The sequence below is a fragment of the Aptenodytes patagonicus genome, chromosome 18 (assembly GCF_965638725.1).
Source record: "Aptenodytes patagonicus chromosome 18, bAptPat1.pri.cur, whole genome shotgun sequence".
Taxonomy (NCBI): domain Eukaryota; kingdom Metazoa; phylum Chordata; class Aves; order Sphenisciformes; family Spheniscidae; genus Aptenodytes; species Aptenodytes patagonicus.
In genome coordinates this window covers 10,773,696-10,786,839 of record NC_134966.1, presented here as the reverse complement: position 1 = coordinate 10,786,839, position 13,144 = coordinate 10,773,696, and the positions used below count along the sequence as shown (strand labels likewise).

The 13,144-nt window shown below is 38.1% G+C and overlaps 1 protein-coding gene across 4 annotated transcripts in view; it reads right to left on the bottom strand.

The window, feature by feature from the left end:
* CNTRL (centriolin) overlaps positions 1-13,144 on the bottom strand; it is a 38,213-nt gene extending 25,069 nt beyond the window's left edge. Inside the window, exons 1-13 of one of the 4 annotated variants that reach the window (XM_076355415.1) lie at positions 12,938-13,144; positions 11,203-11,458; positions 10,579-10,712; positions 10,023-10,153; positions 8,439-8,580; positions 7,483-7,669; positions 7,191-7,384; positions 6,260-6,316; positions 5,951-5,998; positions 5,266-5,385; positions 4,239-4,464; positions 3,110-3,219; positions 1,734-1,928 (exon numbers count right to left, since the gene is read on the bottom strand). In XM_076355415.1, the coding sequence (XP_076211530.1) occupies positions 1,734-1,928; positions 3,110-3,219; positions 4,239-4,464; positions 5,266-5,385; positions 5,951-5,998; positions 6,260-6,316; positions 7,191-7,384; positions 7,483-7,669; positions 8,439-8,580; positions 10,023-10,153; positions 10,579-10,712; positions 11,203-11,425 (1,767 nt within the window). In that variant the 5' untranslated portion in view covers positions 11,426-11,458; positions 12,938-13,144. Of the gene's footprint in view, positions 1-294; positions 476-1,733; positions 1,929-3,109; positions 3,220-4,238; positions 4,465-5,265; positions 5,386-5,950; positions 5,999-6,259; positions 6,317-7,190; positions 7,385-7,482; positions 7,670-8,438; positions 8,581-10,022; positions 10,154-10,578; positions 10,713-11,202; positions 11,459-12,937 lie in introns of those variants that run through there. The other 3 variants (XM_076355416.1, XM_076355417.1, XM_076355418.1) reach the window with 3 other exon arrangements.

The following is a 13,144-nucleotide window of genomic DNA, read 5'->3' as shown; positions in this document are numbered from 1 at the left end:
AGTAGAAGTTTTAAACACAAGTTCTCAGAAAAATCACTTATAAAGTTGCTTCTATAACAAAAGTAATGGGTAAAAACATAGCTTTCTGTATTTTTAATGTATTAAGCCAGAAGTTATTTTTAACATTCACATTAGTACAATTCAACTTGTCACCTTGTTAAAGACAAACTACCCTTCGGCTTTCAAGAGTGAAATTTCAACAAGTAAAACCCAAGTAGAGGCGCGGCTGCTGAGTCATTTTGCTGCAGCTGCTGAACGTCACAAGAGCGCTGTTTAAAAAAACCGAACACTTACAGCTTTGCCTTTGCCTTTTCTTCCTTCGATACCATTTGCAAAACGCCCCACCCCCGATCTAGAATTCATTTGACTAAAGAACCGGTATCTTCAGCATAGGAGGCGGTTAAGCAGGGTCTCCCATCTCCTCCGACCGCCGCTGCTGCCCCAGCGGCCCCGGCGGAGCGCAGGGGCCGAGCTCCCCGCCGCTCGCCCGGGCCGTTCCCCGCTCCGCGGGCGGTTGGCCCCGGCCAGCGCTTCCTGTGTTGTGATTTGAAGCGAGGGGCGGCCGGCGGGAAGGGCCGGGCTCGCTCCCTTCAAGGGGCCTGGCCGTTAGTTTAGGGATCCCGCCTGGAACGCGCACAGCCCTTCTACTACTGAACTGCTGAGGAAAAAATAAAAATTAATAAAACGCATTTTTCAACAGTGCTTGCAGGCCTCAGCTGAAAACAGGAGCCAAGCATAAATAGTCTTTCTTTGCATATGTAAAAGCATCAAGCTGGCGTGAAAAGCTCTCATTTAAAAAGATCATAGCTTTTTTAAAACACTATTAAAAAAAGTAATTCCATTTCATTTTAATTTAAAATGTCTATAAACGTTTGCTGTACCTGAACATAGTTAATAACTCAGAAATCAAAAGTCTTGCTTCCCTGGAGATCAAAAAAATGAGACTATCAAGCTAGAACTCTTCCTGGTGCATCCAGCTTTGCCCCAATCCCGTAACATGTACCTCTGAGACCTTGTTAGATCTATCAGTAATGACAGGACTGTATGTGACAGCAGAGAAAGGGCATTAGTCCCCACCAAAAAGGCAGTATAAGTCTTTGCAGAATTAGAACTATTTATTGAAAACTGATTCTAGTTCTAGGATGCTGGACTACAGTCAAAGCTGCTGCTGCCTTCAGCTGCCTGCAGTTCACAGGCTGGAATATTAACACAAGCTGTCACCACTTCAGCCAGGTCAGCTACATCTGCTACTCCAGACAGTTTTTCTAGGCTGACCTCTTGCAAACAGACTTTTGTGCCAATGCAAGAGCTCTCTGACAGAGCAGGACTTCAGCTATAGGCCTGTAGTGGCTACACAGACCTTTATAAATTTTTAAGGTCAGATTCTACAAAAAGATGCTTTAAGGATTTCTTACACAGAAATTCTCTCCATAAATCTCTATTTATGCATGTTTTTGCAAAGCATGAAGATCTAGTTCTTAACGTGCTGTACAGCAACTGCATTGAAAATTAGTTGCCCAAGAGTTTTACCAAAATTGTTTGGTTTTTGTTTTTTAAGTTGTGAGGAGCTGTATGTTTTTCAAATAACAGCTAAAGAAATTGATAAATAGCAAAAGAATACGTAATTCACGAAATAGGCGCAACGGAATGGTAATCAGTTGAAATAGCCTTTACCACATTTCTCAGTACATGAACACACGCAGTACATAACTTAAGATTTCAGTTTTACTTACATGTCTTGGATCCTCAGGATTTACAGAAGCAACAGAACCCTGCAAGTCTTCAAGCTCTTTCTGCTTTTTCCCTATTTCTCTTTTCTGTTTCTCCATTTGTTTTTCCAGTTCTAAAGCTTCCTCATGTAGCTGATGCAAGATTTGTATCTTTTCACTCAATTGCTGTTCAAGACCTTCCTTGTTGGCCTGTGACATCTGGAGATAGCATTAGCAGGTTGGGTAAAATAGTTTAATTGGAAATACACAGCTGATCAAGAACATTTTTAAGAGTTAAATCAGACTGCTAGTTTAGCCTAACAGGTTGCCTAAAAATGATCTATTCATTGTTTTGAATCTTCTTTATTTTCTTAAGATAACCAAAATTCATAGGATTTTCTCAAGAAGAGTTAGAAAATAGAAAGACAGTTTGCTTATGGTGACTATAAGTTTCATAACGTTAGCCTACCATACCAGGAAATGCCAGAACCCTCATTTTGACCATCATCCTGAAGTGTTTTATTTTCAAACAAGACTTCAAAAGTGTCTTGTATAATTCCTTCTTGCAGTCTTAAGACTATCTGGAATGTCTTCTTTCCCCCTTCCACAGTTATGACTTCTTAAGTTAAAATATGGAAGATCCTGGTCATGGATTTTAAGGCAAGTTTAAAGACTAAAAATAGCAATAAGTTATGACAGTTGTTGAAGAAATGGAAGATACAATTTTAGTTTAACGCTGATAAATATGTATAAATTAATTCTTGCTGTCACTTGTGTAGCTACACTGCTTATTTAGCTGCACAACTAAGCCTACACAGTTACAGTCCTTCCTGAAAGGCCTTTTCCAATAAATCAGGATATATTCAATCCACACAATTATATTGAGAGGTTCAGGTAAAACTTCCTCTCTCATGAACATTTATGTCATGTCATCAGCACTGCTTATGATGTTGTGACATTGCTCTGTTACTTTCTGCTCTTAAGGCTTATTAAGCCTTTAAGGAGCTATAAGCTTTTCGTTATTGGAACCGAGAAGATATGTTCAAATTCAAATCCAAGTCTCCTGCTGCGTAATGCAGTGACCCCTAACTGTCCACTTACAGACTTGCGTACTGCAGTATTTATGTTCTTCCAAAGCATTCTGGGCAAAGTTAACAATCATCATCAACATCACATGGAACATGTTTAGATGCAATTAATTGCACTACAACTCTGACAGCTTATTTATAAACAAGCTATCTAAAAACCTGTAAGATTTTTCTGATGCACGACAAATGGATTTACATATGTACAATGGCCACTTTAAAAAAAGAATGGGGAAAAAAACTAATTATATTTTCTACATCAACGCTGCTTCGAACGCTTTCCCTCGCTATTCACGTAGCAACTTCTTTGCATACTTTTTTCTGAGCCAGAGCATCCTCCAGTTGTTGCAGTTCCCCTGTTACTTTCAGAACTTGCTGTTCTGCACTTCCTATTGCACTTTGCAGTTCTTCTAATCTTCTTTGTGCTGCAGACAAAAAAAAAAAAAAAAACACAACACAACACACTAAAAACGCAAAACCCACAACCCTACAAAATACATTATAATATTCTGTATAACATTGATACACGTTTTCTGTTAACACATTGTTGTGGTTTAACCTCAGCCAGCAACTGAACACCACACAGCCGCTCGCTCGCTCCCCCCTGGTGGGATGGGGGAAAGAATCGGAAGAGTAAGAGTGAGGAAACTCATGGGTTGAGATAAAAACAGTTTAATAATTGAAATAAAATAAGAATAAGAACATGCAAAGCAAGTGACGCACAATGCAACTGCTCACCACCCGCTGACTGATGCCCAGCCAGTCCCTGAGCAGCGGCCCCCCCGGCTAGCTTTCCCCAGTTTATGTACTGAGCATGACGTCCCATGGTATGGAATGTCCCTTTGGCCAGTTTGGGTCAGCTGTCCTGGCTGTGCCCCCTCCCAGCTTCTTGTGCGCCTCCAGCCTGCTCAGTCGGTAGAGCATGGGAAGCTGAGAAGTCCTTGACTAGTGTAAGCACTACTTAACAACAACTAAAACATCAGTGTGTTATCAACATTATTCTCATCCTAAATCCAAGACACAGCACTGTGGAAGAAAATTAACTCTATCCCAGCCAAAACCAGGACACACATTAATCAGAATACATTTTCTTAAAACAGTGATAATCAAAGCTAATAAATTCTGGTTTCTCAAAAAGTAAGTCTGAAGTTTTTTTAATGAGTCTTATACAATTAAATTAATGCATCAAATATGAAACCTCCCTAGCATTCTCTTTTCAATAATATTTAATCCTTTCATCCTGAGTTACCTTAAAGTAATAGCAAAAAGTTGTAACAGTTTTGACCCAAAATGCATCAAGTACAGTGTTTAGAAATTACAGCACTTACAGCCTTTGACACACTATTGCTATTCTTATGTCAAATGTGTCAAGCATTTAATCAGTGGAATAAACTATGTTGATATACATATTTTAATTTTTATTTGATAAAAATTAAGATTTTACCTGAATTAATCTTTTTTTCTTTATCCTCTAGTAGTTCGTCTAGAGTTTGGAGCTGCAATTTCAGCTGGGGTTTCCTATAGAAGTCATCTTCATCTAGTTGCATTTTTCCAATCTCCATCTGCTGAGCTTTGTTAGCAATGTAGCCTTCTCTTACAAACATATTTCTTTTATACCTGGCCTTGCCAATGTATGGGCTTTCACCAGGTACATTATCAAGTTCAACATCCTGAAATGTATGAAGCAATATGTTTTTATATCTATCTCAGAAGTATGGTTGCAGTCAACTCATAATATACATTTAACTCTCTTAACAAGCATATAAAGGAAAACCAATTTGAAACTAGAATAATTAGAAGAAAACAGACTCCACTTGACTTCTTTGGCCTTGAACATTCTTGTTATTTTATAATGGAATTAAAAGCAAACAAACCCAATTGGGGTATGATCAGTTTGTTGCAAGTGGGTAACGCAAGTGGATATTTAACTGGAGGAATTTTTCTTAATATTTTAGACTTAATAATAATATAGATTATACTTAGTCCATTACATTGTTGCACTTAAACTTTACTCAAACATAACTTAAAAAATAATTTGTAGTTAATGATTACTGATCTTCAAATTTCTTGCGCAGACTCTTTTCATTCAGGCATCCCTACAATTTTTTTTTTGCAAGTATGACAGAAGTTAGCACTACTAGGAGAAAAAACAATAGAAAAAGGACAGAAATGGTAATACCATCTAACTCAAGAACATTCTGGCTTGTGGAATTTCCCCAAGTGAAAGGGCCTCCAAAATTAAGCCAGATGAAAGGACTATCATTTGTTTGGTAAATAACAAGAATGAAATGTTTATTCACTGACTCTACTTAGCTAAAACATATGCGTATAGGTATGTATACTAATATTCAACACATTAAATGTCACTCAGATTCAGTTTAGTTCAAATCTTGTAACTTAAGTTTTCTATTTTCCAAATTGAAAAGCAAGAGAAACAGCAATGAAAAGATCCATTATTTTAAAATTATTACCTCTAATGGAAAATAATTTAATGGCTCAAATTTTGCATCAATCTTATAAAACGCCAGTTCCTGCTCCAATTCATACTGCTTCTGGCAAGCTCGGGTTAGCTCCATTGTCTTCTGCTTTAACTAGTAAACCAGTAACCAAAGTAAGTTGCATTCATTCAAGTGTCATCATTATCACATACATTTCAATTCAGTAGAAAGCAGGGCAAAGACATTAACTTTGAAACAAAACTCACATCAGAAAAAGTTAAGATGGTGTGTTTTGGATCAAGAATATCACAAAGTGCAACTTTATTACAAGATACAACATGACGACTAAGAGTAGACAAGAACCCCACAATTAATATAACACAAATGATCACATGAAAGGCCTTTTAAGTTTACATGCATCAAAGGTTTGAAAATAAGTTTGTCACTAACTTAGGATAAAAATAATTTGGGTACAATCCTTTAGCAATATCTACGCCAAATAACGAATGTATTTACTGCTACTAATGAGCAGTGAGAACTATTAACACTCATTGTCTGTAAAAGAAACAAAGTATCTCAGTTGTCAAGTGTATAGAGCCTATGCATTTCATTTTAGCTCAACCTTGTGCTAGTTAGGTTTTGAGGTTTTTGGGTTTTTTTTTTTAAATAAAGGTCCATCATGTGATTTCTTTTTAAATTAACTTTTCACGCTGAATACCTGAGGGAGAACATGCAGCAAAACTCCAATAGACAGTGGAAAGCAGGACTATTAGAGGAAAAGAAATAGAACAGACTGGAATAAAGGAAAGGCTTAAAGAAAGATTTTAAAAACCGGTATGTGTCATGCAAAAATTAACTGTGTTTCAGAGAAAAGAAAAAAGAAAAATCAAGAAAACTGTATCCAAAAACCACAGTGAATATAAAGTCTCACTGGAACACTTTATACAAATGTTCCTACTTTAGTAAACATGCAAATAAATCTTAGAAATAAAAATAACCATGCAACCCAGGAGCACAGTGGGGCTACCTTCAGTGAGGAATAAGGACTCTGCGGAAAGGGAACTGTGACAAACCAATACACCAGCTAAAGGAAGAAAGAAGCAAGCAGAGTTTGTCATCCAAGGATAAGAGTGGGTTAAGTTGCAAAATATATGCTGCTAAATCTCACTATACTGAAAACTACGTTTTAGAAATAGGCTGCTGGTTAGTGTATGTGTTCACAGAAGAAACAGCTATAGAAATATTAGCTATAGAGATTCTGAAGGATAAAAGTTGAGAGGACGAGTCTCACGAGTAAGATAAAACCCATATATTAAGTTCCCATCAGGTCATTCACACCCGAGCACTCTCAAGTCAATAGGACTTTTTCCAGGACCACCGTACAAATCTTGCATTTTATAGCTACCAATGAAAGAAACTTGTCAAACGTTAAGATTTTAGGATGATGTGAATAAAGTACAAGTAAACTAATGGACATTACCCAAAATAATAATCAAGGGGTATTACTGACATAGAACTTGTATGCACACCTTGTTTTTGTAAAACCATTTAATCTTTTCCCTTATTGCAGCAGCACTCTAAAGTCTGGACAACGCAGGAGATTCAGTACATCGGCAATTTAGCAGCTAGGGAATAATTAACCTTTCATCAAATGACAAAATTTTAAACACAAAAAATTACAAGAGATGCCTACAAGAATTACTACAAAACTACAAAGAAATAAGTTACTATAAACCATAAGTTATGAGAGTGATACTGATTGCTGGTTCAATATACTTACTTTATTCCACGGTAAGAATACTAGTGAAGGAATAATCACTCTCTAAAAAGTGAAAGTGCCTAAGTTTTGTCTCTATTTTAAACATAAATCTCCAGCCATTTGAACTCTCGCATTGACAACTCTGTTTCTGACAACAAAACTATTCCAAATATTTACTTAGTGCAAGTGATTATCTTACCAATTCATTTTTGGTGTCCAGGTCCCTTTGTAGGTCTTCATAGCTTTGTTTCTGTTGCAAAGTCTTTTCTTTTAATGATTTGTTGACCTCATCTTGATGGTGAAGTTGCTCAAGCACTTTGGCCTGGTTAAGTTTAAGGTTCTCCATTTCCTTTACCGTGTTTTCCAACTCTCTCTCTAATTTTTCTATCTCTTCTGAAAAACAAAATAATAGAAACATTCAAATAGAAAATCTTTTCCTTCTAAACCTAGATTTTGTGTCATTCACTTTAGTTCTAACATATTACTATTACCTAAATTAAACCTCTCGAGAGCTTCCTGCCTGTCATGATTTGTCACTGGCTGTCCATCCAAGTTTTCCAGTGTTCGCAGGTGGAATATGGTGTACAAGCGGTAGTGAGGCAGACTTACAACTGGATTATCAGCAAGGAATAGAGAAGTCAGATCTTGTAGAGGCTTTAGTTTAGCTATATCATGGAGCTAAATCAAAGGCAAATGGAACAACAATTAGACATCGTTCAAAGAAGAACTAAACCCCCATTACTGAATTTCTGATTGTATAGAATGTTTTTCAAAGATCTATTTTAACATTTATGCTGAAGTGGAATCTCTAAAAACCTACCAAAATACACAGTACTATGACTAAAGTAACTTCCTAAAATCAAATTGTTTCTTCTGTGAAAAAATACCACTGCAAAGAGGGCAAATTTCATCAAGCTTGACCTTGGATATTTCAGGATAACAAGGCCTGTGAATATATATAACTGTTGTGGTTTAACCTCAGTCGGCAACTGAGTACCACTATATTCACAGGTCATAGACACCTTTTTGTAGCTGCAAAACATGGAAATTAACCTGGACCACAGAAGTAAATCTAGTCATGTTCTAAATACAAAATATAAGCAAATAGATTATTTACAGGTCTCCAAAACAATACAACTAACTCATCGTAAGGGACACCACCAATAACATGCAAAAGTCCTCACATTTTCGCCAAGTTTTTCCCTAAGTTTCCAAAAACTTACGATTTCCTGAACAACAGAGTAGGGGTTTATGCTTTGAATACCTGGCACAGAAGGGGAGTTTTTCTGATAAACAACTTTATTAGGCTTACAACAACTGTATTTCACAACAGACTTTGTGGAAAGACACTCAGCAGTTATTCAGGGTCAGTCAATCAATGTAAATGTACCAGTTCACTTCATGAAAAGATTCTGAACAATTATTGTTCCTAACTATAATCACTTACTGATGATACTTTATTCTGTTTCAAATTAAGGATGCGCAGGGATCTCAGTTTCTTCCCTACCCACACAGGAATATGCTCAATTTCGTTCCCTGCAAGGTTCAGCTTTTGTAGATTCTGCATATGTTCAATACCTTCAATTTTACTGAAAATAAGAAGAAAAATATAACTTATCATGAAGCACAGCAAATTCATAGTGTAACTGAGGCATGATGGATCAACTACAGCAAAATCTGTCTCAAATAATTATCATCCAAGAAATTAGCAAAATCAGTTGTTTACTGCCATGGACTCACAATTCAAATTAAATTACACCAGCTTACTTCCAAGTACTACATGAAGACAAAAAAAATAATTTCACAGCAAGACTTTGTTGCTCACTCTTAACTTTAATATTAAAATTATTTTAATGTGTGGTAATTCCATTTTAATATGGAAATTTTGTTCCTTTTCTCCCGAGAATGTTATGAGACACAGATGAACCAAAATAAAGCTGGGTTGGTTTTTTTTTTCTTCATAGAACCATAGAATAGAATCATAGAATCATTTAGGTTGGAAAAGACCCTTAAGATCATCGAGTCCAACCATTAACTTACCACTACAAAGTCCACCACTAAACCATGTGTTTAAGCGCCACGTCGCCATACAAAGGAAGGATCAACTGTAAAGTGACAATGTGCAGAATCGCGTTTTTTAGTGTTTTCATTAAAACACGATATAGCTAATGAGGAAAACATACTAGGTTTTCATTTACTTGGGCATTTGTCTAAAGATATAAGTATTATAACAAAGTACAGTAGAACATGCTCTTGTGACCGTGCTATTTTTTGAGTAGGAACCAACTGTATATAAATAAGGTCTGAAAAGATACAGCAGTAGCTAAAAGCTACTCTGACCTTTTCAATTCCTGCTGAGAGAGGAAGTTGTGCGAATGCAATGTGTAGAAATGCTAGTGTCTTGCTTACTTCCTATTGTAAACTTCTCTACTGAAATCGCAGCTTCTCTACTGCAAAGTCAGTCTCATGTAAGGATCATAATTCACTAACAGGAAAATTAAAGGAAACAAAGAATTTTGCTATTGCCTGAACCATTACCCTTCAACATTCTTATACCACTCAGAAAAGACACCAGACTCTCAAAACAGTGAAAGTGAAAAAGCAATTTAGTGAGGTTACAGCCTGCCTGATCAAGCCCATTCAGCTTCCTCTCCTAAAAGAAAACTTCTTGTATTTATCCGTAATAATATGCAGTAAAAGTTTAATTAAATTTTTAATGCATTTAATTGGGTTATTGTACACTTTTCATTATGGTACCTGGAAACTTGCATTTCTGGCTTGGTTTCCTAGGAAAACAAGTTTAACTGCAGCCATGGTACACTAACAGCACCTCCCAGAACTACTTATCCTTCTAATACCTAAAAGCTTGTGCTTTTTAAGATCATCTCACCAAAGCCTGTTAGTCTTGATATACAACTGATGGGAAATTCACCTTAACTGTTCACACCTGTGAGAGAACTCACTTAAACAATAAGAGAATGTCAGCTTTATTGTATCTGGGCTTACCAAAACCATTAGTGTTTCTGCTTACCTGATTTTGTTGCAAGACAAATTGAGTTCACGCAACTTCATCAGTTTATCCAACTTCTCAATCTTCTCTATTTGGTTGTTACTAAGATTTAGTGTCTCTAGTTTAGAGCACTTTTCCAAGTTTTCTATGTACTATAGAACAGAAAATTAATCCATTAGCATTGCAGCTTTATTAATTTTTTTTTTTTTAAGAGAAAGGCAGATTTCTATTTTTAACAACCACCTATTCATTAAAAAATGACCAGTCTCATGTACACAAAAGGGAAATTGCCATTTAAAAAAAAACACAAACAAAACAAACACAAAACCCAGAACAATCCAAAAACTAAAAATTACACAAATGGATGGTGTTATAAACTTCATTCTAATTGATCCAAAATTTTTTCTTTTGCACAAGTCTCCACTGACTTTTTTTTAAACAGAAGCTGCTTGTAGAACTAGGCCAACATAATTAGAATATAGCTGTTTACATCCACTTAAAATTAGACCTTTACTAAAAAATAAATAAAAATTAATTTTTAACTTTGTTTCATTACCAGTTATTTTCAATAGCTTACCTTAAATTTCTTGTCCCCATCCTTTGGGGAAGAAAGATTCAGTGAGCTTATACATGCCAAATTTTCCTGTTTTGATAGGCCTTTTATAAGGGGTTCAGTAATGTACCTAACTCCTGGACTAACACCATTTTGATCTGAAATTAAGGAGATAAACTACTTTCAGTAGTTCAGAAAGAATTGGTGATTTTTATATTAGTCTTTATATTATAATCTATATATTATATTTTTATATTAGTTTATATTATTTTATGTTAGTCTTTTACTTCACACTGAATACTGGGAAAACATTGAAAATTATTCCCAAGGGATGAGAAGAAACAGCACACCAGAAGCATTTACAGGAAATGACATGTTAGAGTAAGTGGGTATAGCCTTTTGAAAAAGGCACAGTATGCATCTCCCTTTGCCAGCCTTCCCCCCGGCACAGAATGTAACAAGTAAAAGTCTCATTATTCTACACAGCTTTCATTACTATCACTTCCACATTTGAGTACCAAAAGATGAAAGCAAATTTTTCAGGGTTCTTTCCAACAGATCATACATCTTTAATCATACAGTTCACAGAATATTGGCTTTTTATGCTTTTAGTATGTACTTTTATACCAGCAGTTATTTATACAATACCTTTATGAAACTTATACTCAAAAGCAGCTTCTACATTTTCTGCTGTAATACCAAGCTGTCGGTGCCTCTGCTCTGTGCTTTTGCAAGCAGATGGAGATGTCTGTTGACTAAGAGGAGATGGCGATCTGGTACTTGAACTGACAGGAGACATTGGACTAGGTGTCCGAGAAGCTAACATCTGTGGTTTTCTACATAATGCTTTTCTTACTGAGCCTTTCTTCATTGCCAAAAATACAGAATATCATATGACCAATATCTGGAAGATCAGAAACAAACATCAGTCTGTACAGAAGTCTAAATGTTAATGGCTTGCATGCCAACAAAATTGTGTTTTTAGCATAAGGAAATATTTCCAGCAACGATTTGGTGCCAAAAAAACACTTCTAAGCCAATTCTCCAATGGGTGACAGCTTCCAGTTTTCATGGGCTAACACATATTCAGAGGAATGGTATACCTGTTTACTTACACCATTCTACAGCACAACACCAGGAACTGGCTGAACTGCTTTCTGTTTTGCAGCTCATCTTGGTAACTGTCCTGCAGTTTACGGTTTACACAAAGTCTGTCAGGTCTGGAGATACTCTCAACTCAGACTAACATAGTTAGCAGAGGACAGAAAGAGAGGACTAGGATCCCAATTGTTTTTATCAAAGTTAGAAATCACCCACTTTGCAGCTAGAAGAGCAAATACAAGCAAAAAAAGGCAACAGAGAAAAAAAAATTAAAATCAGTCCAGTACTGGCATTCCTTCAGTGTTCCCCTTTCTGCAAACAAGTTATTCCGTAACTGCCTGGGAAATTCCAGAAAATATTAACAGAAACTTCCCCCAGTGACAAATATATTTCCCTAGGGGTAAGTGTAGAAACAGTCACGTGCGTGAAAGCCCTTGTAGTAACCATCTTCAAGGGACACGTTTCTACTAAAACCTAGACCCAGGAAACAAATAGCACATTTTAAGAAATTCTTTAATATAGAAACGTATGCTTTTAAAGGAACTTTGAGCTATATGAGTGACTACATTGTGTCGTAAGTTGAGAAGATTTTCTTCATTAAAATGGATTGTTTTTTTTCCTGAATCTTCAATATGAAAGAAAGAAAGAAGGAGCCACTCTTCAATACTGGGAGGCACAACTCATTCAGGGCCAGGAAACTGCGACTGGAAGGGGCAGGAGAGGGGTAAAGATGGTGGTGAGCTAGCGAAAAGCTACTTTGGGAAGTTTCATGTTTTAAGGAGAGCAGTTAGAGATTTTAATGCGGTTTCTTGAGAACAAATTGTGCTTTTGCAATGAAAACCACGACAAGACTCTCACATTAGAACAGGCGGGGAAGGGGGGAACGTTGAGTTGACCTGGCCGCGGAGGGCTGCCCTGGGTGTACCCCGCGCCCCGGCGGGGAGCAGACGGGCCCTCGGTACGGCCAGCCCCCTCCCTCCTCGCCGGTTAACGGCTGCGCACCCGCCGCGGCCGCTCCATCCGCGGGCGCCACAGCCGAGCCACCGGCCCCTCCCCGCCCTCCCGCCACGGCCGGCCAGCACCTGACAGGATGGCGACCGCCCAGGGCGGCACAGTGCTGCCGGCTGAGCCCCCGGGCAGAGCTCACCTCCGCGGGGCCGAGCTGCGGGGCAGCGCCGCGCCCTCAGCCCGCAGCGAGGCGGCCGGGAAGCGGCGGCGCTCGCTGAAGGGGGACCCCGGTTCCCGCCGAGGGCGGTTCCCCTCAGGCCTCCGCTTTGATTACCTGCGTTGACATGGTAACGCCGTTTCACCGCTTCCCGCTCGCCATCGCCAGGACAGTGGCAGGCAGGGCGGCCTCTGGGCGACCCTGAGTGAAGGCACCGGCTCTCAACGCGCCTCTCTCCCGCCTCCCTTCCTCCGCTGACCGTTCGCCGTCACCACCGGCCGCCAGGCCTGAGGTGCTGCGGCTCCTTTAAGAGCCTGGCTCGAG